This window comes from Phocoena sinus, chromosome 15 (genome assembly GCF_008692025.1).
Source record: "Phocoena sinus isolate mPhoSin1 chromosome 15, mPhoSin1.pri, whole genome shotgun sequence".
Classification (NCBI taxonomy): domain Eukaryota; kingdom Metazoa; phylum Chordata; class Mammalia; order Artiodactyla; family Phocoenidae; genus Phocoena; species Phocoena sinus.
In genome coordinates, this window is record NC_045777.1 from 70,843,916 (window position 1) to 70,867,848 (window position 23,933).

At 45.4% G+C, this 23,933-nt stretch overlaps 1 protein-coding gene across 6 annotated transcripts in view; it reads left to right on the forward strand.

Annotated features, from left to right (window-relative positions):
• The window catches only part of KIAA0556 (KIAA0556 ortholog), a 201,184-nt gene that overhangs the window by 82,554 nt on the left and 94,697 nt on the right, over positions 1-23,933 (forward strand). For all 6 annotated transcript variants that reach the window (XM_032604979.1, XM_032604982.1, XM_032604984.1 and 3 more), the window contains exons 7-8: positions 14,316-14,583; positions 21,194-21,325. In XM_032604979.1, coding sequence (XP_032460870.1) covers positions 14,316-14,583; positions 21,194-21,325 — 400 coding nt within the window. The remainder of the gene's footprint in view (positions 1-14,315; positions 14,584-21,193; positions 21,326-23,933) is intronic.

Genomic DNA, 23,933 nt, shown 5'->3' on the forward strand with positions numbered 1-23,933 from the left:
AAAAGCCAGAAAGGGATGAGATGGGGCTCTTCCCTTGTCTTCAAACCATATCCTGTACTTCTGGAAACTCGGGTAAGAGAGGATGTCACTTAATAAATGAAAGATACGAAAGCATAATAGCTCCTGGCAATATCTCCTGTATTATAGATCAATTTCTATCCAGAATATTGATCATTCGTATTAAGAAAAGACTAAATTATATTTAATATACATATTCTTTTAAGAAGACAAGGAAGTCTTATCTATTTTAGAAGTACTTTCATTTAAAATTATTTTATTTAGGTTTTTGACTATTTAAAGGGGTGAATTTTAGATAAATAGAAAATTCATTTTATATTATTAAGGCATTATTATATTAAGAAAATGAATATGCACCCTTCATACTTGGTTTTCTCACTTCGGTCACATTCAAAATATATCGCACATTCAAAATAGGTCTCAAACTTGAGGAAAAAAATTCAGAAAAACTAGGGGCATGTAAGAGAGGATTTCTTACTAGTTACGACTTGAAAAAGTTATGCTTAAATTCAAGATAAGGGTAGAAATATAGTGATAAATGGAAGAGGATATATCAAAAGGGGAGGGTTTGGACCCGTGACCTCAAGGGCCAGCTTCAGCTCACGGGTGTGTTTCATTGGCTGGTCTGGTGTTGTGCTATAATCATTATTTTTGCTGTTTTATGGGGTTGGCCAAACTGGAAAAGAATCCGAACGAAGTTTTTGGCCAAACCAATATTTTGAATTAGAAAACTTTTATTCTGAGCATATGCACCCTTCACTCTGCCGTAGTCCTCACCTCTCCCTGTTGTCTGACACTGTCTCCCATTGCTGTTTCACACGACGTTACATTTTCTGAAGATGTAGGGAGCTCGTGGCTCCTGTTTTAGGGAGGAAAAAGAACCAGTGACTGTGACTCAGCAAGTCTGGAGAGGGTAGTTTGAGCTTTTCTATAAACTCTGTGGGGACTTGGCTAAGTCACACTCTTTTAGAGCCCCATTTCCTCCCCTACAACAAAAAGGGATAGATTAGATATTTCCTGTGCCTGTCAGCTCTGAAATCATACATCCTAAGGGGGAGTTTATAGGTGTTCCCATATTGCAAAATCCACGAGAACAGAGGATATGTGGTAGTTCATGGAGCCCTCCACTCATCCAAGGACCATTTCTGGAGGCTGTTTGCAAGTTACATATTTAGAGCTTAAACACCCTCCCCCCCGCATCCCAGATCTAAGCTTCATGATGGCAGAGACGTGTGCTATCTCTTGCCTGCCGTGTCTCTGGTCCCTAGAAAAGTGCCTGGCGTAGAGTTAGTTTGCAAATCTTTGTTAAGCAAGTGAATTGGGTAGTTGATTGATTGAATCAATGAGCCAGCGTGGCAAAGAGGTTGATTAGGTACCCTGGCCAGCCCACACATAGCTGAGTTCAGTTATCACATCGCTAAGTTATAATTATGATGACAGTATTTTCCAAACTATGAATCAGGACACATAATCTGACAAAGAATTTCTGTGCTACTTGGGGTAGAAGTGTCAGTTTGGGAGATATAGCTTGGATTCTGAAATATTGGGATTTCTGGCAGAGGGTGCTAATTAAAATGAAAATTTAAATGACATGAGTGAGGGGGGTTGGGGGGCAGTACCAAGGATGGCACTTGGCCTGGGTGTCAGGGCATGGTAGAAACTAGTGGGGATGTAGGGAACAGTCTCTACACAGCTCAGCTGACTGTCATCATAGGGGCCCGGTGGTGCCAGACTTTCTAATTTTAAGAGAAGCCAAGTATCTGGGCTTGTTTGTGTTTGATTTCTCCCATTTTTTTTATGTTGGTAACTAATTCACGATTTTCTATGAACGAAACAAGATGTGCCTGCTGGCCAGGTTTGGTCTTCAGACCACCAGCTTGCAACTTTTGATTTAGACAATGAAAACTTTGTTAGCTCCTGACAAGAGAAGAGAAAGAGGTTTTTTCCTTTCCAGTGACACTTGAGTTAGCCCCTCTGATACTAAGAACCATCAGGAGCATGGCATCCTGAATGTACCCAGAGATGCCCAGCTGGATAGCTCAGACCAAAGGTCCACCTGACTAATGGCATTAGGAAGGTCCCTGCGCAGGTAGGTCAGACAGCACAAAGCCAGCTGAGCAGGAATAAGTCAGTGATGAGCATGAATGATTTGTGTGGAATGATGCTGAACAAGCACCAACTACCCATAAAATACAGGTCCAGAACTGAGAGATGTAGTAATCCTTTCACCTAATAGAGCATCCCTGTAAGTGAAGATACTGGATGGTATTTGACTTCCTAAAGCATCCTTTTCAATCTTAATGAAAATTTCAAATGATCTCTGAATCAATACCAGAATAAATAATCTTTTTTATTTCTTGCATTTATAGTCTACTTAGAATTTCTTAGGTATTTTCACATTATTTGGTCATTTTATATAACATCTAATACATGAGTGATTTCTCATTAGAAAAAATTCAAACAATTAAGAAGTAAACTGAGTAAAATAGGAAAAGCTCTCTCTACCGCCCAGGCACAGCAGGCCCAGCTTTCAGTTCTATTGAGCATGCATACTTTATTTATTTTGCCATTCATTCATTCATTTACTGTTTTCTATTTCAGTTCATTTCTGCTTTTATCTTGATTCCTTCCCTAAACTTTTTGGTTTAATTTATTGCTTTGATTCTCCCCCCACCCCCATCCCATAACCTGGCTTCTTACTTTAAATGCTTAATTGCCTTATTTTCAGTCTTGTTTTCTAATACAGCAATTTTAAGCCTATAAATTTTCCTCTGAATACTGCTCTGTCCTTATCTCACAAATTTTGCGTGGATGTAGTGTTTTCATTGTCATTTACTTCTTTTGGTTTGTGATTTTAGGGATTTTTTTCTCTTTATTTGGAAGAGTTTTACAAATGTTCTAAGTAGAGAGTTTTTGTCTATCTTTCTGTGTTAATTTCTAATTTTACTACATTATGGTTAGAGACTGGTCTGTTTGATTTCTGTTGTTTTGGAAGTTTTTGAGACTTTGTTTGTGGTCTACCAGATAATTTTTATGAATGCTCTATGGTATTTCAAAAGAATAATCATTCTCTTTTTGGTATAAAGTTCTCAGTATATCTATTAAAGCAAGCTATTAATTATGTTATTTAACCAGGCAATTATGTATGTCCCAGTATAGTCCCAGACCACCTATATCAGAATCACTTTGGCTTCTTATTAAAAATGTAAATTCTCATACCCCGTTCAAAGATATAGAGCTGGGTTTACAGGGGGCATGGAGTGCTCAGAATCTTCATTTTTAATAGGACTCCCAGAAAATTCTTACGCTCATTAGCAAACCACTGCAATAGAGCCCCAGTTAATTTTTGTCTATTTAATCTGGGTGATTTCTGTGAACTTATCAATGTTCCCTTATATTTCTCTGTTTTTGCTTTATACATTTCAAATCTGTCATTGTGTATATATAGAGTCAAGATGTTTTCTGACAGGTTGTTTGTTTAATCCATATGAATATATCAGTGTCATTCTCTTTGTCCCGTTTAAAGCACTAGGTGGGCCTTTTCAGTCTAAAGGCTTATGTCTTTCTCTAGCATTGGAAAATGTTCATTTATTATTGTTGTTGTTATTATTTTCCATTGTTTCTGTTCTATCCTCTGGAACTTCTCCTGGACAAGTGTTGGCCCAGATCTTCAAGTCTCTTAATTTTTCTTTCATATTTTTCTTTTTGTCTTTTTTTTTTTTTTTTTTGGCGGTATGAGGGCCTCTCACTGTTGTGGCCTCTCCCGCTGCAGAGCACAGGCTCCGGACGCGCAGGCCCAGCGGCCATGGCTCACGGGCCCAGCCGCTCCGCGGCATGTGGGATCTTCCCGGACCGGGGCACGAACCCGTGTCCCCTGCATCGGCAGGCGGACTCTCAACCACTGCGCCACCAGGGAAGCCCTCTTTTTGTCTTTTTATACTGTTACCATGTGAAATTGTTTGGCTTGAATTTCTAGCACATTTAATTTGTCACCTTTTAGCTCTTTCTGTACTTAGTTTATCTTTTCCAAAATGTTAATGATAAAATTAAAACTTGAGATCTCTAGCTGTTTCTTTTTCATGGATGAAATGTCCTCTCAGATCTCTCCAGGCATATTAATTTTCAGGATTCTAAAGTCTTCCTCTGCTTATTCTATTAACTCGCTTTCATTGGGTGTTCGTTCTTTTGTTAATTAAATTTTGTGCCAGTCTTCAGAGTTTTGGTTTTCCCAAATGTTTGGTCATTCTCGGTTGTCTGCTCATCTTTGTATTTGAGAATCCTACTTCTTCTGCCTGTTCTATTTAATATAACCTGACCTTGATGTTGGTTGGGGCACAACATGCTCCGGGAGGCTGTGTGCCTTAGCTCCTCTACCAGGTATGGGAACTCCTAGCTTACTTTGGGGAAAACAGCCTCCTGGAGCATTGCCCACATCCAGGCATCAGCCTGTGTGCACTTAATACAGCTGGGGAGGGGCCAGCAGCCCTAAAAGCAGCCCCCAGTGAATGCCCCAGGGCTTCCTCTCACTCCACCTTGACTCTGGACTCAGCTACACACACACACACACACACACACACACACACACACACACACACACACACACTCTTCCTTGTATGGAAAATTTTACTGCCCTTGTTTTGGTCCATAGTTTCCTCTGCTTTTACTGCTTCATAGATGTGATCTCTGCTTTCTTGCCTTTCAAGAATTCCTTAAAATTTCTAGTGATCCAGCAGCATTCTGTGTTGTTTGGTCTCTATCCTGTCATCCCTATCTGATTTCCTTCTCTTGGTCGAAAGATCAAAAGCCACCCTCCCACCCCTGCTCTGGGCAGGCTCAGGTGAGGCAGCCACAGCACACTGATGCCACAGGGTTTGCCCAGGGCCTCATAGCCAGGAAATGGTACCCTTCTGCTTCCTGAGTCTGTGCTCTTCCTCTTATATCACTCCACTCCTTAAGACAAGGATGGCTTTTTTCTTCATAATAGTGGACATTTGAGACTGAACTCTAGGGGGCTTCATAAATGAATTTAGCTTTGAATGAAAATCAGTGAAAGAAAATCCAAGGTTGAAAGGGGGCAGTAAGTAGCAGAAAACCAAAAACATCGCACAGGTACTTGAAGCTCAGATAAGACTCATATTTTCCTAGCCATAGTTCCATCAGAATAGATGTGGGGAAATGTGATTTAAAAAATACACAGCATGGACCCTATAGTTAGAGCTCAAGTCACTTTATTCTGGGAAGTTTGTGATCTAGATGCCACCAGGCTTGAGGTGTGGACTGGTAAGCCTCAGATGTGGGTTCTTGACTCTCGTTATATTGGTAATTTCTTATGGAATGGCTGTCTTTACTGCCAGATTATAAATTCCATGAGAACAGGGACTCTGTCTTATTCTTCACTCTATCCCTAGCACTTAGCAATCAGACCTGCTTACGGGGACACATATATTCAACACTAAATGAATGAATGAAAAGAAGGACAGATTAGTTAATTAACCCCTCATTGCAGGGTAAAAGTCATTTCTGGGTCAGGCAGTTTAATATATGTAAAATGGCTCATATAAGGCAATAGGAGTTGGTGGGAATTATTGCAACTAACAGTGCATGCAAATCCCACTTTTATAAAATTGCCAATCAAATGAGGACATCATTGGGGGTTCGCGGCATGTCCGTGACCTCTACCGCAGAGACTGCTGCTTCCTCTTGAGGACTCAAAGTATCCAGTGTGGCTTCATGGGCTAAACACCTGATATTCTTGTAGGCAGTGTCAATAGGGTCTGAGAGATAGAAAAGAATATGCTGTCATCTCAATGTTAAATTTTCTGTAAAACCTAGACCTCTGTTAGAGCAATCACGAAACACTAATTCATAGCTATTATCTCATTGCATCCCTTCCACAAACTTGTCAGGTTGTCAGGGAACATTTTCCCACATGAGAGGTGGGGGCTTGAGGCTCAGAGACTTGCCTGGGGACATAGGGCCGCTGGAGTCGGGCCTGGAACCCACACCCAGAACTTAGACCAAGTTGTTCCCTTTTCTAAGTGGAGTTAGAGGTTTAATGCTTCATCCACTAACACCGAACACATACTTTAACACATTTAGTGGCCTCATGGCAGCTTTGTGTCAAAAGCTCTTACAGGCAGGTGTCAGCAATTTCGTGTAAGCCAATGGGTGATCGCAGAGCACCTGACTTTCATCTCGCTCTAGAGACCACTGGCTTCCAATGCATTGATGCCAGGCAGGGAATAAACGTGGGCACGGAATAAAAAACCTGGACTTTGGAGTCAGACAGTCCTTCATCCAAACCCTGGCTCTGCCCTTTCTAGCCGCATGACCTGGGGCTGCCATTTAAGTGCCCTGAACCTATAAGATAAGGACACCTACACACAGGGGTGGTGGGAGGCTGCAGGGAGATGAGGTGTGTAGAGGGGTTAGCCTGGTGCCTGATATGTAGCAAAAGCTTTGTAATCAGCGGCTGCCGCCATTGTTATTACAGTTGTGGTTGCTATTGTTGCAGACATTTCATGTGCTATGGTGACCCGGTTTTGCTCTTTTCCCAGCCCAGCAGAAAAGAGGAAGATCAGGCATGTAAGGCACTAATCCACTGACCATGAAACCTCGGCTGCGTTTTAGTCACTGGTCCAGCATCCTTCCTTCCCTCGCCTCCCCCTGGCTCTCTAGCAAGAAGGCCAATTTGTATACAGTCCCATCATCTGCTCCCCACCTGTGGTATTTGCAGCCTGGCCTTCATGCAGAAGGCTTTCTGTTGAAAGGACTTGAACTGAACATTTTAAGGGCTGAGCATTGAAATTGCATATAACAAGGTTTTAAAGCAAAGCTATAAAGTAAGTTTTCACAGAGCTTTTTCTGGATGACAGCTTCAAAGCAACTGGTAGATGCCCTAGCAGGATATCCCTTTGAAGTATCGGCAGGTTGGCTTTCAAAGCGACCAACCCAAGGTCCTCATCTTTCCAGGTGGAAAGGATTTGAACAGCTTTCTCGAGGGAATGTGGCGACTTAGTTCATCTCCCCTTTGCCCCTAGAACAGATGGTTTTAGATCACGTGGGCATTATAAGGGTCTAGGTTCTTAAAGTGTGCTCACCCAGTGTAAGTAAATGTATTATTTTCCTCTGTGAACAAGATAGCAGTAATGCAGAATCTAGGCTTCTTTTATGTATATATTTACTATATATATTTATAGTAAATACAATTATGGCATTTAAATTTGCATTAATTTGCCAGAAGCAAAACCAAATTGAAACAGAATTATTGAAATTCAGATTTCTTTATCACAAGAGAGATTTCTTAAAACATCCCATCCGTTTAATAAATTATGAACAAAATATTAAGAGATCGGAGTTGCCATTTTTTAAAACCCTGTTGTTTCCATTTAAGATGGATATGAATTGACTAATCTGCTATGGAAAATGAGGCCAGGTTGCACCCACACTGCCTGCCCTCTTCTGGGTTTTTTTGTTTGTTTTTTTTGCGGTACGCGGGCCTCTCACTGTTGTGGCCTCTCACGTTGTGGAGCACAGGCTCCGGACGTGCAGGCTCAGCGGCCATGGCTCACAGGCCCAGCCGCTCTGCGGCATGTGGGATCTTCCCAGACTGGCACACGAACCCGTGTTCCCTGCATCGGCAGGCGGACTCTCAACCACTGCGCCACCAGGGAAGCCCCCTCTTGTGGTTTTTGTGAGCTTTGCTAAGAGCTTAGGTTTAGAACATTGCATTTTGGTCCATAACCCGGATACATACAATTGTCTAATACAGTTGACCCTTAAATAACACGGGTCTGAACTGCATGGGTCCACTTGTACGTGGGGTTTTTTTCAATAAATATAGTTCCTGTATTTTCATTTGACAGATCTTTAAGTATGGGGAAAAGTTTGTGTTCGGTTAGAGATCACAATATGCGAAATCAAAAGAACTGGGGTTTGAGTCCTCTTCTCTCCATACTGTTTCAGCTTCCTGCCCTTGGGTGAGCCATTTATCAATTCCTTTGCTTTTGAGGCAGAGATAGCAGTACATGGATTTTCGACTGCATGGGGGGCAGGGCCCCAATCCCCGTGTTGTTCAAGGGTCACTTGTATTTCTTTAGTCTCTAAGCGTCTTCAGTGCTCACCATTAGACCTTTTATCATAGGGTCTCCTGGTCTGTGTTCTTTATTTTGATTTTACTTTTCATTGTTTGGATTTTGTCCTCTGGAGGTTTTTTTCTGAGAAGGACTTATGGGTGCTATATTTATATTACCGGAATTTCTCCCTGTTGAGATTGGTGGCTTGTTACTTTTAAATCTGGACCACTTGAGTGGATACAGTAAGTTAGATGCTGCCCATCACCTGCCAGCATCGAGTGCCGCAGCTCACCCATTTTTGAATCCCTCTTTTGGGGACAAGATGTGTTCCAGGCAGGGCTAGAGATCAGTGACTATCAGACAACTGGCCATTCAGGGTCCTCCACACCACTGTTCCTACCACTCCAATAAATAATTTATTTATTCCAATAAATAAATATGGAATTTATTTATTTTCAGGAGTAAGGATTTAAACATAAATGTAAATACCTGATATTTTTCTATTTATAAAATTGAAAACATGCTTATAATAAAAAATTCAGTAAAACAAAGCAGAAAACAAAGTCCCCATAATGCCACCCCAGAGAGAATATTGTTAAGAGTTTGATGTTTCCAGACTTTTTGTGTGCCTATATGTATACATACTAATATAATAATTTTTAAAAGAATCAGGCTTATACTATATGTACATTTTCCAACATGCTTCTTTTTACTTAAACATATATCTTGCTGTCTTTCTGAATAAGTGCATGAGACCTACCTCATTCTCTGTAAGGGCTGCCTGGGGCTCCGTCAACGCCTGCTCTATTAGTAATTTAACCCATCTCTTACTAATGAACATGCAGGTCATTCTCTTTTATAAATGATGCCTCAATGATCTTTGCATCCTTAAGAATGAAGGGTAAATTCCTAGAAGGGCTGGGGTGAAGGGTATGCACATTGTTAATTTCTAGTCAGACATTTCTGTCATCTCGGCCTCCAAAATACATCTCAAAATGCATCTCCTGTCCCCACCTCTGCTTCCACCTTCCTCTTTACCTGCTATCGCAGGTGCAGCTGTCTGCTGTCTGTCCTGTTTGCATCCTGGCCCCGCCTCTCAAAATCCACTTGGTATCCAAGAGCCATAGTGATCTTTAAAAACAGAAATCAGATAATGTTGTATTTCTGCTTAGCACCCTTCGTGACCTCTCATGGTACATGAAAGAAAATCCAGACTCTGCTCCGAGGCCTACAAGGCACTGCCCCTGTGACCCCCTTCCTGCTCCCTGCCCTCCCCTCCCAGTGTGTTTGGTACCCGCTGCCCTCCAGCCATTGCTGCCTCCAGGCTTTTGCCTCTGCTTTTCCTCCTGACACACCTTGTGCCCCAGACATTCACTGGGCGTTTCTTTATCACCCAGCATTCCGTGACCAGCTTTCAACAGGGCTGCCCTCAGCCCACTCACTCTTGGTTCCGTCATGCAGGCAGGCTCTTTCCTTCCCAGTCCTGGCCACATCTGAAATGCCCCTGATTCTTTTTCTTTGTGCACTGATTGCCTGAAGCTTTGCCATCTTACTCCCCACCATTACCTCAGCCCTTAACGAAGCGCCTGCAGCACACCTGCGTGTGTGAATAAACACATGATAATAGTTGCCGCGTCTTCTTCCCCATTGGTTGGACCACAAAAGTGAGTCTGTTTTACACTTGGATAGTCTAGAAGGAGCAGGGAGCTGTGGCTGAGGGCACACGTCACAACCCTGCCACTTAATCATTGTGACAGGTCGGACCAGCTTAAAGGCTCTAGGCCTCAGTCCTCCGACTTGTGGGGACTCCAGAAATTCAGTCACTTAAAATATGGGGCTACCACAGGGTGAAGGTGATGAAGAGGCTGGAGGGAACCTGCTCAGCTGACCGTGGGTTCTAGAATCCTAATGCCCCATCCAGCTATTTCCTGGAACTGGCAGTGGGTGGTAGCTCCACTCGGCCTTAGGCATCAGTGGGGAGGATTCTGGGCCCTGGGACTGACCAACATCTCCTGGACAGTCACAGCAGTCTCCCATCCGGGAATCTCCCAGTTTAGCTGGCATTGCTTTTATCGTTTTTTTCCACCATGACTGGGTGAGAATACCGGGTTTGCCCCCTGTTTTCTCACCTAGCCTTGCCTCCACCCCTGCGGAACAGAGAACTGAAGATGACCCCATCTGAGATGGGTGGGGTGGACCAGGAACCGGGACCAACTGCTTATCCTGCTGTGGCCGGAGTTCACGTTATCACCAAAGCAAGTTGCACTCCACCCATCTATGTTGCAGGGTCACTGTGAGGATCAAATGGGGGAGGGAGTTGAAAATGTTTTGTAAAGTCAAGGATTACTAGCTTTACAGGCACTGTAGTTGCCGTTAAACAGCAGGCCCCCCAGGAACTCATGTCTCCCCACAGAGGAGCAGTAAACCTGTTCGCCCTCCAACTGCCGACCACAGTCAAGACTTTGAAGACACAAGCCGTGGCTTCAGTCCGGCTTCCGTGAAGGTTGCATGGATCACGTCAATACACTCAACTAGAAGACCTTGCTGTTATCTTTTGAAATGCCATTGGTGAATACGTGCTCACTTTAATGTAGGGCTTTTCACTCACACCACTGTTGACATTTGCCCAGATAATTCTTTGTTGTGGGAACTGTCCTGTACATTCTAGGATGTTTAGCAGCATCCCTGGCCTCCACCTACCAGATGCCGCTAGCACTCCTTTCCCCCAATTCTGACCAAAAACATCTCCAAATAATTGCCAAATGTCCCCTGGAGAGGGGGACACCATCATCCCCACTTCACACCACTACTTTAATAAAACAATTCAGTGAGGTTGGGATTCGTTAACCCATTTTTATGGGTGGCACAATGCAGCGCAGAGAAGTTAAGTAACTTTCTAAGAGTCACATCACTAATGCCACCGCCAAGGCGGGTGGGTGCTCTCCACCCCTGCTTACAGCTTCTACCCAGTCACTGACATAAATCAGTCATTCAGCACGTATTTGTCAAGCATCTACTATGTGCCAGGCAGTGTTCTGTTTGCTCAGTAATACTTGATATTGGGCAGGGTGGGAGGGAGAGAGCTATAAAAGATCAATAGCTATATTAGTTTCCTGGGGAATTCCCTGGTGGTCCAATGGTTAAGACTCAGTGCTTCCACTGCCAGGGGCCTGGGTTCAATCCCTGGTCAGGGAACTAAGATCCCACAAGCTGTGAGGCATGTCTAAAAAAACAAAACAAAAAACAAAACGTTTCTTATTGCTGCCATGACAACTTACCACAAACTTAATGGTTTATCTTACAGTTCTGGAGCTCAGAAATCCAAATTCCGTTTCATTGGTCTAAAATCAAGATGTCAGCAGACCTATGTTCCTTCTAGAGGCTCTAGAGGAGAATCCGATTCCTTGCCTTTTCCAACATCTAGAGGCCACCTACATTCCTTGGCTTGTACCCTTTCCTCCTTCGAGGCCAGCAGGGTAGCATCTTCTCTCCTCCCTAACCTCTGCTTCCACCCTTATATCTTGTCTTTCTGATGCTGATCTTCCTGCCTCCCTCTTAGAAGGACCCTTGTGATTACATAGGCCCCTCTAGATATCCAAGATAATATCCCCCATCTCAAGATCGTTAATCACATCTGCAAGGTCCCTTTGCCATGTAATATTCACCATCCAAGGTGATTAGAACATGGACATCTTTGGGGCCCACAGCAGTCTGCTGTCGGGCCCCCAAAGATTCATGTCCACCACACATGCAGAATACTTCCATCCCATCCCAAGTTTCCCAAAAGTCTCAACCCATTACAGTAGCAACTTAAGTGCAAAATATCATTTAAGTCTCATCTGCTCAAAACTCCCAAAGCTCATTATCTATATCTAAATTAGCTAGGGGTGAGTCTATGGGTATTACTCATCTTAGGGCAAAATTTCTCTCCCTCTGTGAACTTTTAAAACTAGAAAACAAGTTATCTGCTCCCAAATACAGTGGTGGGTCAGGCACAGGAAAACGGTTATAGACATTCCCATTACAATAGACAGAAAATTAAAGGGAAAAAGGAGTCACCAAACCCAATCAATTTTGAAATCCAACTGGGCAAACTCCATTAGGTTTCAAGGCACAGGAATAATTCTCTGTGGCTCAGGATTCTGCCCTCTGGGCCCATGGCTGCACCCTGGGAGTCATTCTTCCTCTTTCATGAAGGGTAGCATGTGTTTGCACCTACATAGTTTTATTAACCTGTTTCCTGCCTGTAGAGTTTTGGGAGCCTGTCAGCTTTCTTTAATTTTGTCCTTTTTCTCTCCCACTGAGTCCAAGCTGGCAGTGTTTCTGCTGGTATAACAGTCTCAAAAACCATGTGCATCTCCTCTGTATGTCTCTAGGATTCACTCCGCTAGAAAAGAGGCTCCTCCACAAATCTTTCCTGGATAATCCCATCCCTTTTCCTGGCTTCTGCTGAGATGTCTAAGGGGATTCATGAGTCACATGTCTAATCTCTTCAAAGAGCCCTCATTGTGATTGAATACTCTAAACCAGAGGTCCCCAACCTTTTTGGCACCAGGGACCGGTTTCGTGGAAGACAGTTTTTCCACGGACGGGGTGGGGTGATGGTTCAGGCAGTAATGTGAGCGATGGGGATGGCAGGTGAAGCTTTGCTTGCCGGCCCGCTGCTCACCTCACCTAACAGGCCGCGGCCTGGTACTGGTCCATGGACAGGGGGTTGGGGACCGCTGCTCTAAACTGTAGATCCTTCTGAGGTTTTGGCAAAAGGTTGTGCAGCCACACCCTTCGTTTTTTTCTCCAGAGCACCCTTCCCTGGCTTTTTCATGCTTTTTTTTAGCATCTTTTGCAGTAGGCTGAGAGCTTCCCAAATCATCAGCTCCCAGTTCTTTTTACTTAACAGTTCTCTCAGTCTGTCCCTTTCCTCTAGCATTTTACTCTAAGCAGCAAGAAGGAACCAGACTGTATCTTTAACACTTTGCTTCGAACTCTCTTGAGCTAAATATCCAAGTTCATCATTTACAAGTTCCTCTTACCATATAACTATAGGACACAGTTTGGCTGAGATTCTGCTGCCACATAACAGGATTATCTGTCCTCTAGTTCCCAATAACATGGTCCTTATCTCCTGAGCCCTCACCAGCAGCTCCTTTGATGTCCGTATTTCTATCATTGGGCTTTTTAGGATGATTTCTCTAAGATGATCAAAGTTTTTTATGTGGTGCTTCTCACTTGTACATGAGCCCTCACTAATGCAGTGGGTCCAGGAATAAGGACTTGGACATCTTTGGGGAATCATTATTCAGCCTACCACACAACTATTAAGTTTATGGTCAACCGTAAACTTGATTGCTTCTCACAACTATGTTAGTTACTACAAGGGCTACAGGGATAGCATAGCGAGGCTAACCAAACATACTGGTTTCCCCAGACAGTCCAGTGTACACTTTTGTCCCAGTGTGAATGTAGTAGTGCCTTTATTTCCCCTTCCAAAGTATCCTGGGGACTTCCCTGGTGGTGCAGTGGTTAAGAATCCTCCTGCCAATGCAGGGGACACGGGTTCGAGCCCTGGTCCGGGAAGATCCCCACCCACATGCTGTGAAGCCGCTAAGCCCGTGCACCACAACTACTGAGCCTGCGCTCTAGAGCCTGTGTGCCACAACTGCTGAGCCCGTGAGCCACAACTACTGGAGCCCGTGTGCCTAGAGCCCATGCTCCGCAACAAGAGAAGCCACCGCAATGAGAAGCCCGCACATCACAACAAAGAGTAGCCCCCACTCTCCGCTTTCCATGACTTAGAGAAAAGCCTGCGCGCAAAAACGAAGACCCAATGCAGCCAAAAATAAATAAATAAATAAATTCAAAGTATCCTGGCTTCAGTGATAAATTTTTTGATCACTGTAAGTATAGCTTAATGCTTGGTCTTAAGATTGTAAATCTACAATCTCTTAGAGGCAGAAGACGTATGAAAAAATTTGCAAAGAGCTACAGAAAACCACAATTAATACTATAAAACTAAACTCTGCTCCATCCAGAGGAGAGTTTCTTATTTGTCCCTGCCCCTTTGTTTTCTCATCCTCAAAGTGAGGATAACACGTGGGTTGAGATGGTTTTGGGAAATGTTAGCTTCATGGGAATAGTTCTTTGATTCTAATGATCTATTTTCAAAAGAGTTTTTCCTCAAAGGAACATATTTCATTTTTCGCTTCTCTTCTTGACTTTTGGCAGGAGCTAAGAAAAAGTCTGGAGCTTAGTGTCAACCTACAAAGGAAAGAAGAGGATGGTTCCAGTGATGAGTATGACTCTATCGAAGAAGATGTACTCTCTGAGCCGGAGCCTGAGGACCAGGTGCTGGTGGGCCGTCCTAGAGATGACTCCCCTCTTCCCAGTGGGGACTCCGTGCAGAAGAATGTTTCCGAGGACCAGGAGACAGAAGGACGCCCTCCCCAGGGCCCAGATACCCTCGTAGTGCTGGAATTTAACCCAGCTTCCAAAAGTAAGCTCTGTCTTATGTGGTATTTCTTTGCCTTTGATGTCTCTGGATCTAATAATAGGACTTAAATTTCCAGTGGTACTTTGAATTCAGCTTTGGGTAGACCATCTCACAGGCCGGGGTATATATCACTCAGGTCTCTGCTGATTGCAAGAGGTGAAGGCTCCCAGAAGCTTACAGACGACCCTGAAATTCCAGATGGTAAATGTCTGGCAGATAGTTGTAGGGGGCTGTCCTGTGCATTGTAGGAAGTTTACCAGCATCTATGCAGCAACTGGCTAGTGAAACTGACTTGAGCAAAAGGGACTGTTTATTGACTTGGATAACTAAGGAGTCCAGGGCTGCAGTAGGACTCATTTCCGTTCCCCTCCCCTCCCCTCCCCTTCTTCCTTTTCTCCCTCTTCTCTCTTCCTTCTTTTGTCTTGGCACCATTCTAAAGTGGGCTTTCCAGATATAGATGCAGAATTGAGACACTGGCTTTGCAACTCCATCGGAAAGTGGATTTCTCTTCCTAAAAGCTCCAGCAAAAGTCCCAGACTTGGCTCTTGAACCCACGTGGGGTCACATCTCTGAACTAGTCACTGTGGCTCTGATTGGCCAGGTCCGGCCAACAAGACTGGGGGTGCGGTTATCGCCACCCAAACCACATGGACGGAGATAGTAGTTTCCAAAGGAAAATTAAGGTGAATCTGAAGGAGAAGGAAAGCAGCTGGGCACCAACAGCAATTGTCCACTGGAGAAGGTTTTTCAGAAATCACCCTAGAAGGTAGAGTCAACAGAACAATGGGTGGGTGGCAAGGAGGGTTACGGTTAGGGCATTCTCCCCAAAGCTGGAGGTGCCGTATTTCCTGAACCAAATACCAAGACCAACCAGTGGGGAAGCATGAGTGAACCTAAGGAAGGAGAAATGAGGGAATGTTTGAAATCAGGCAGTGAGAATATTCGTCTGCCCAGGCTGCCGTAACAAAGTACACAGACCAGGGGTGGCATCAACAGCCACGGAAATGTAATTGTTTTCACAGTTCTGGAGGCTAGAAATCCAAGATCAGGGCTTCGGCAAGCTTGGTGTCTTCTGAGGCCTCTGTCCTTGGCTTGCAGATGGCTACCTTCTCCCTGTGTCCTCACATGGTCTTCCCTCTGTGTGTCCCTGTGTCCTAATCTCCTCTTCTTATAAGGACACCAGTCATGTTGGCTTAGCACACACTCTGAAGGCCTCATTTTACCTTAACTACCTTTCTAGTGACCCTATCTCCAAATACAGCCACATTCTGAGGTACTGGGGGTTAGGACTTGAACCTATGAGTCTTGGGGGGACATAATAATGGGCAGCTCTGGAAAATCTACACCCCACGGTTGATGTCTCCAGTGAAGAGAACATTTGTCCCTCCGACATGCTCTCACCTCCTTGCTGGGCTGTTCCCTCCACCTAGATCACCACATTTCCTTTCCTCTCCCCTCTGACCCATGAAACCTGGCTCCCTGCTTTTTCCTCGAGACTCAGCTCAGAGGCTGCTTCCTCCAGGAAGCCTTCTTGGCACTCCCAGCCTGACCAGCTAGGTCGGTGCCTGCTCTGCTCCTGTAGCATCATCATGGCACTAGTCTCAGTGCCCGCAGTTGCCTTTCTCTCCCTCCGGCCTGTGAGCTCTGCCAGGGCACAGGCCAGCTCTTCCCCTCTGTTGCATCCCCAGCTTGCAGCCTTCACCTGGCACATTCAAGCCATTCGGGAAATCTTTAAAATAAATGAAGGACTATGCCCACCTGCTAAAGCATCTGGTGGTCACAGCAGTGAACATGCCCTTTTGAAGGAGAACCACTGGGGCTGCATCGTTACTGTGGATTGTGTTTCCTCCAAGGGGAAGGGAAGTGCTGTGAGGGGGTTGACTGGGCCCCTGCCCTGGAAACGGGGGTGTGGTGGGGATGGAGGTGGGAGTGGGTATGACAGCCACTTCCGGGTGTGGAGGACCAGGCCACAGAAGGGGAGCAATTGGACCCCAGGCAGCTTAATAGTGATACTGGGCATAAAGCTAAAGGAGAGAACTTCACTTTCTTGCCATTTTACATTTTTTAACAATTAGATTGCTCGGCAGGCCCCGAGTTGACCCTGGCGATGTCTGCTGAAGGCGGCGGGTGCCCAGTCTGCCGTACACGAGGGCGGCACGAACACCCCCTACCGCCGCTCTCAGCCGCCCCTTTCATCTGCAGCCCCTGGCTGGCTTCTCAGCCCCAGCAGGAGACAGGCTCCCACCAAGGGGGGCAAGAAGGAGGCTGAGGGGCCTGTTACAAGGTCTCCGAGACCCCAGCATGGGATTGGAGTTCTGAGATGGTCCTGAGTGTTTACTCAAGAACAGTCAGCAGTAACCTGAAAAGATGTGCTTGGTTCTGGGCTGTTCATTCATGCACTGGGCACGCATCATGCCCCAGGCACTGTGCTGGGACAAGATGAGCCCACTCATTCCACGTCATTTAATCCTAGCAGGGAAAACAGACAATAAGCACATAACTACATAAATACTAATTGCCAACATTACTGAGTTGTTATTAATGTGAGCCAAGAGCTATTCCAAGGGCTTTACTTATGTCCCTCATTAAATCCTCACCCGCACATTAAATCTCAACCCCAAGGGAAGTCCTGTCATCGTACTTGTTTTACAGAGGGGAAACTGAAGCACAGAGAGGTCAAATAACTTGCCCAAGGCCACACAGCTAGGAAAGGGCAGAGTGGAACTGAATCTGCAGCAGTCTGAGCCCAGAGCCTGCGCTCTTGATCTTTAGGCTAAATAAATAAACCAGATGAAGTTACAAAGTGATAATTGGGCTTTGAGGAGCCAGTAAGTAACCCCACCCCGCTCTGCTTTCCCTTCTAAATTGTGAAACAAATGAGAAATGATCATGGATGGAAGGTGAGCAAATGATTACCTCTCCAACTGAAAGTACTGCCCCTCTGCCGTAGACTGACCCCTGACCCCAGATGTTGGCAGAGCTGGACCGCTGATGGCATCAGCATGGTAGAAGGGGGCCATGTGACCTGACGGCACCCCACCCCACCCCACCCCAACCCACAGAAGAGGGAAGAAGGAAGGCCTGGGCTGAGCCCCGACGGCTTCCTGCCCCCACTCTCTCCCATCCCGTTTGTCCTCCCTGTGAGCAAGGGGCAGTGAATGAGCGGCACAGAGAAAGCAGAAGTTATTCTTCTATTAACTGGAAAGGGGAGGGCTGGGTCATGGGTTAGGAATTCAGGGAGGAGAGAATGGTACCCTGATGGTCTTGAAAGTTGTGAAGATTATAAAACGGGACACTGATTGGGCGATGGGGGTCACAGAAGGATGCTAGTAGCTGGAATGGTCAGAAAAGCCTTCTCAGAGGAGGTGATGTTTAAGCTGGGACAGGAATGAGGAAGAGAAAGCAGCCATGGAAACAGCAATGCAGGTCCAGGGATCAGAAAGCACAAAGGGCTTGGAGAGGGAAAGAGCTTGGTGTACCCAAGTACAGAGAAAGGGCCAGTATGGCTGCAGCCGAGTGAGTCGGGGCCAGGGGTGGGGGGAGGGTGGTACAAAATGAGTGAACCCAGGCCACTTTCCATGAAGACCTGATGGTTTAGGATTGCACCAAGAGTCTGGGTCCTTTGGTGCCCTAAGAACTATCCTTGTATAGACTTTTGATGGCCAAGGCAGACCTCTACCAGAGTTGCTGGAGGGCAGTCTTAAGGAGAGGAGGGAGCCATAAAGTGGAGGAGGGGAATAAAGTGGTTAAGGGCAGGGCTCTGAGCCAGGCAGGCCTGGTCAAATCCTGATTCCCTCACTTCCTAGCTCTGTGTTGTTGGACAAACGACTTGAACTTCAGAGCCTTACTCTGCAATAGTATGTATTAGTTTTCTACTGCTGCTATAACAAATTAGCCCAAACTTGGTGGCTTAAAACAATACCAACTTTTTATCTTATAGTTCTGTGGGTCAGAAGTTTGACATGAGTCTCACTGAGCTAAAATCACAGTGTCAGCAAGGCTATGTTCCTTCTGGAAGCTCTAGGGGGAAATGTGTTTCCTTGCCTTTTCCAGCTTCTAGAGGCTGTCACATACCTTGGCTCCTGGCCACCTTCCAAGCTGGCAACGTTGCATCTCTCTGTGCTTTTCTTCTATAGTGACGTCTCCCTCTGATCTTCCTCTTCTGCAGCACTTTTCCACCTGTGTGCTGCTCACGCACATGTGTTTTATTGTGGCAAAATATACATAACATAGAATTTACCGTCTTTACCCTTTTTAAGAGCACAATTCGGTGTCACGAAGTACACTCACATTGTTGTGTAACCATCACCACTATCCATCACCAGAAGTTTTTCACCATCCCAAACTGAAACCCTGTCCCTCTTCCACTTTTAAGAACCCTTGTGATTACATTGGGTCCAGCGGAATAATCCAAAATAACGTCCCTAGTTTAAGGTCCGCTGATGAGCACAGTCAGTTCCCCTTTGCCTTGGAGCCTAACACATCCACAGCTTCCGGAAATTAGGATGTGGCCATTTTTGAGGTCCATTATTCTACCTACCCTCCACCCACTAGGATGGCTGGGGAAACACATGAGACAGTGTGTGCCAAGGACCTGTCCCGGTGCCTGGGCACTCAGGAGGCTGAACTGAATACATGCTGGCTGTCGTTCTTACCATCATCAGCATATTTTCAGCACTTAGACAGCCAATCTCCGTTTGGGCATTGGCCTCTCTCCATTCTTTGTCTTGTCCCATTGGACATGGTGGCTTCTCGCTCACACACAGGTCTGCCCTTGGGCCCTGGATATCAGGCCAACCAGGGAGCAGCCACTTGAGAAAGTGTAGAGAAACACGTGTCCTTTGCCAAGTCAAGGGGGGATAGCAGAGAGGTTAGTGCAAGTCGGACAGACCCCACACTCATCCCCAACATCTACCCTGACCTCCCAAGAATCCCATAGCGCCCTTGATTCCGGGGCTTCCCTCCTTTGGGCCACCACAGGCCCCAGGATTTCCTTTGAATTTGAGCAGACACTTCCCAGGTTTTCTACCTTCCCAACAATTTTTTTTTTTTTTGCCAAATTCACAGACTACTCATACTATTTTTTAGCTGTTATTTAAACCAGTCACCTTTCTTCTTTCCTTTTCTCTCCACCCCCTCACCCCTTCCTTCCTCACTCCTTTCTTTTCTTCCGTAATTCTAGGATTGTTCCACACAATAATATACATGAAATCAAGGTTTGATACACTGGTTGCTTATTTTTTTCCCATACACATTAAGATAGATAATTGCTTTCCTTTTTTTAATTTTTTTTTTTTTTTTTTTTTTTTCGGTACGCGGGCCTCTCACTGTTGTGGCCTCTCCCGTTGCGGAGCACAGGCTCCGGACGCGCAGGCTCAGTGGCCATGGCTCACGGGCCCAGCTGCTCCGTGACATGTGGGATCTTCCTGGACCGGGGCACGAACCTGCGTCCCCTGCATCGGCAGGCGGACTCTCAACCACTGCGCCACCAGGGAAGCCCTCTTTTTTTAAATTTTATTTATTTTTGGCAGCGTTAGGTCTTCATTGCGGCGCGCCGGCTTTCTCTAGTGGCGGCGAGCGGGAGCTACTCTTCGTTGCAGTGTGCGGGCTTCTCATTGTGGTGGCTTCTCGTGTTGCAAAGCACGGCCTCTAGGCACGCAGCCTTCAGTAGTTGTGGCACATGGGCTTAGTAGTTGTGGCTCGCGGGCTCTAGAGCGCAGGCTCAGTACTTGTGGCGCGCGGGCTTAGTTGTTCCGCGGCATGTGGGATCTTCCCGGACCAGGGATCAAACCCATGTGCCCTGCTTTGTCAGGTGGATTCTTATCCACTGAGCCATCAGGGAAGTCCCAGTCATCACCTGTTTAACCAGTGGTCCAGGCACCCCACTTTGGGAAACACTGACTATAAATCATGGCCCGTGGGCCCTTCATTGTCTGGCTCCTCTCGCCAGCCCAGACCCTAGCCACTCACCTGCCACACGCATGTCAGCTCTCAAGCCTTCACATACACTGTTCCCTGTGTCTGAATGCCCCCTCTTCTGTGCCCTGGAGACACCCTGGTCACCTGTAAGTGTTCTCTTCACTGTCGGCTGCATACCTGCCAGCCCCATCCTCCAGGCTGCATGCTCCTCTGTGACCCTGGTACTGGATCCCTTCTTCTGTGCCAGCCCTGCTGTCTTATCCATTCAACCGTCCTTTTCCTCGGCGAGAATGTGCTTCGAGGGCAGCAAACATGTCCTACTCTATTTTTCCTGCTCTTGCATATCCTTGGTTACATCATTATTTTATGTATCTTGCTGCCAATTAAACCCAGTACCCCATTGTTTATAAGACTTGTCCCTATTCAGAAATGTTAAAACTTGAAAACCTGTGTGTGTCCTAGAAGAATTCACTTATTTACCAAAATGTGGTAGTTGGCACATAACGGCTCTCAGCAAACTTGTTTTGTTGTCTGCAACAAATCCGAAACTAGCATGGTGCCTGGCACAGAGCAGGGATTCCATCAATATTTGTTGAATGAATAAGTGAACGCACAAATAAACAGATGCTGGAGCAGAATTTCCCAACTCTGCCTGCACTCAGTGTTTGACATATAAACTATTGTGTTTTTACAGGTAATAAAAAGGAAAGGAATTTGTCTGCTAAGCGGAAGGACAACGCTGAGGTCTTCATTCCCAGCAAACCCGAGCCAAACCTGAGCCCCCAGCCCCTGACCGTGTTCCCAGACCAGGAGAGGGCGAGCTCAAGTAAGAGTTCTGTGCGCACCCCCGAGCAGTTGGGACTGGGCTTTGGGTCAGTGGGGTGCCGTGATGGAGGAGTTCTTGCTTCATCACCCTCCTCCCCAAGGCCTGAGCTGACCTTTAGCAAATGTATTATTGGTCAACGTCTCCAGAGAAACAGAACCAATAGGATGTGTGTGTATATACATATGCATATATATATATACATACATATATATATATATAGAGAGAGAGAGAGAGAGAGGTGGAGAAATTTTTTTTTCATTTTTTTTATTGAAGTATAGTTGATTTACAATGTTGTGTTAATTTCTGCTGCACAGCAAAATTATTCAGTTATACACATATATACATTCTTTTATATATTCTTTTCCATTATGGTTTACCCCAGGATATTGAATATAGTTCCCTGTGCTATACAGTAGGACCTTGTTGTCCATCCGTTCTGTATGTAATGGTTTTCATCTGCTAACCCCATACTCCCAGTCCTTCCCTCCCCCAGAGAGAAATTTGTTGTAAGGAATTGGCTCATGCAATTATGGAGGCTGCCAAGTCTGATCTATACGATGGGTCAGCAGGCTGGAGACCCAGGAAAAGTCAGTGTTCCAGTTCGAAGGCCATCAGGCAGGAAGGGCCAGTGTTGCAGATGAAATCCGGAGGCAGTCTGCTGGAGGAGTCTCTCTTGTTCGTGGGAGGATCAGCATTTTTGTTTTATTCAGGCCTTCCACTGATGGGATGAGGCCCACCCACACTACGGAGGGCAGTCTGTTTTCTTCTGTCAATTAAAATGTTAATCTCACTCCCAAACACCCTCTCAGAAACATCCAGAATAATGTTTGACCAAATAGCTGGGCTCCCCATGGCCTAGTCAAGTGGACACCTAAAATTAACTGTCACAGTTACTTTCTGGGTCTAAAACCAAGATGTGGTTATAATTGAAAATTTGTTTTATTTTTGTTTTTACTTTTAAATGAAGTTGCTTACTTTATATGGGTAACAATACATGCAGATGATACGACATTCTAAAGGTACAAAGAAGTTTATGGTGAAAGGTCCGTGTGCCGCCCTTCTAATGAAATGAGGGGGTCCATTGATTGAGTACTTACCGTGAGCCAGCCACTATTGTAAGCTTTTATTTATTACAATTTACTATGTGTTTACTTATCATTTACTTATATACATTATATGGTTTACTTATATATATATATATATATATATATATATATATAAATTCTATATGAAATTTACTCACCTATATGCAGTAAGTCCTCTACATACGAACCTTCAAGTTGCAAACTTTCAAAGATGTGAACATGGATTCCATCAACGTCAGGCTTCAGTGACATTGCAGCTTGCCCTCCATCTCTTATTGCTGACGATCCTTCAGCTCTACCGTCTCCCACCTCCTCTCCCTCCTCCAGTCAGTAACTCTTCTTGCCTGTTCACTCAACGCCAGCGCCTGTATGGCAGGTGTTGTACTGCACTGCTGTACTTTTCAAGGTACTGTCCTGTAAGATTTAAAATGTTTGGTTGTTGTTTTTGTTTGTTTGTTGGCCATACCACGCACGGCATGTGGGATCTTAATTCCCCAACCAGCGATCGAGCCCACAACCCCTGCATTGGGAGCACAGAGTCTTAACCACTGGACTGCCAGGGAAGTCCCCTAAAAATTTTTCTTTATTTTTTGTGTTTGTTTTTTATGTATTATTTGTGTGAAAATTATTATAAACCTATTACGGTACAGCACTATATAGCTGACTGTGTTAGTTGGGTATCTAGGCTAACTCTGTTGGACTTATGAATAAATTGGACTTACGAACCCACTCTCAGAACACAGCTCATTCGTATGTAGGGGACTTACTGTATAAGTAAATTATATATGTAATTTATATGTGTAGGTAAATTATAATCCTTATCTCCAGGCTTTGAGGTGGGTTCTCCGATTGTGCCCATTTCTCAGATGAGGAACTGAGGCACAGAGCAGGTGATTCACACAGCTGGAAAGCAGCAGATGTAGGCCTCAAACCCTGCTGGAGTGACTCCACTGCTGCGTCCTTAACCAGCAGACTGCACACACTGGAGGCTGCAGATGAAACATCTCAGTCTGATGCTGTGGATCCAAAGTAGTGGCTGGAGTGACTCTGTGAGGGCAACTTGCTTCTGATTTCTGTGATCCAAAGAAGCTCAGAGAGCTCAAGGCATCCTGGTGTCCTAAGAATTTGCAACTGTGGGGTGCCTAGGGCAAAATCCAGCCCCAGGCAACCAGCCTTGTTAGACGAGTGACCTCTGTGGCCAAGACATTCCATCCACGTTTACTGAGGAGCTGGAGGGACTGTTTCCTGCAGGGACGGGCCAAGGGACTTGGTGGCAGGAAGCAACCCCTACTCCAAACAGTCACGGTTCCCAGATCTGGACCAGTGCACTCCGTGCATGAGGCCTGAGGCTTGAAGCTCTTTTCCCAGCAGCTCAGGGCAGATGGAAGGAGGCGGAGGAAGTGATAACAATCCTTCCACTTACTGAGCGTTTGTTCCCTGCTATGTAAATATTGTCTTGTTTGGATTCCCCGGAACCAGACTCTGAGATAAGGTTTCCAGAACAAGTAATCTAGTTGGGAGGT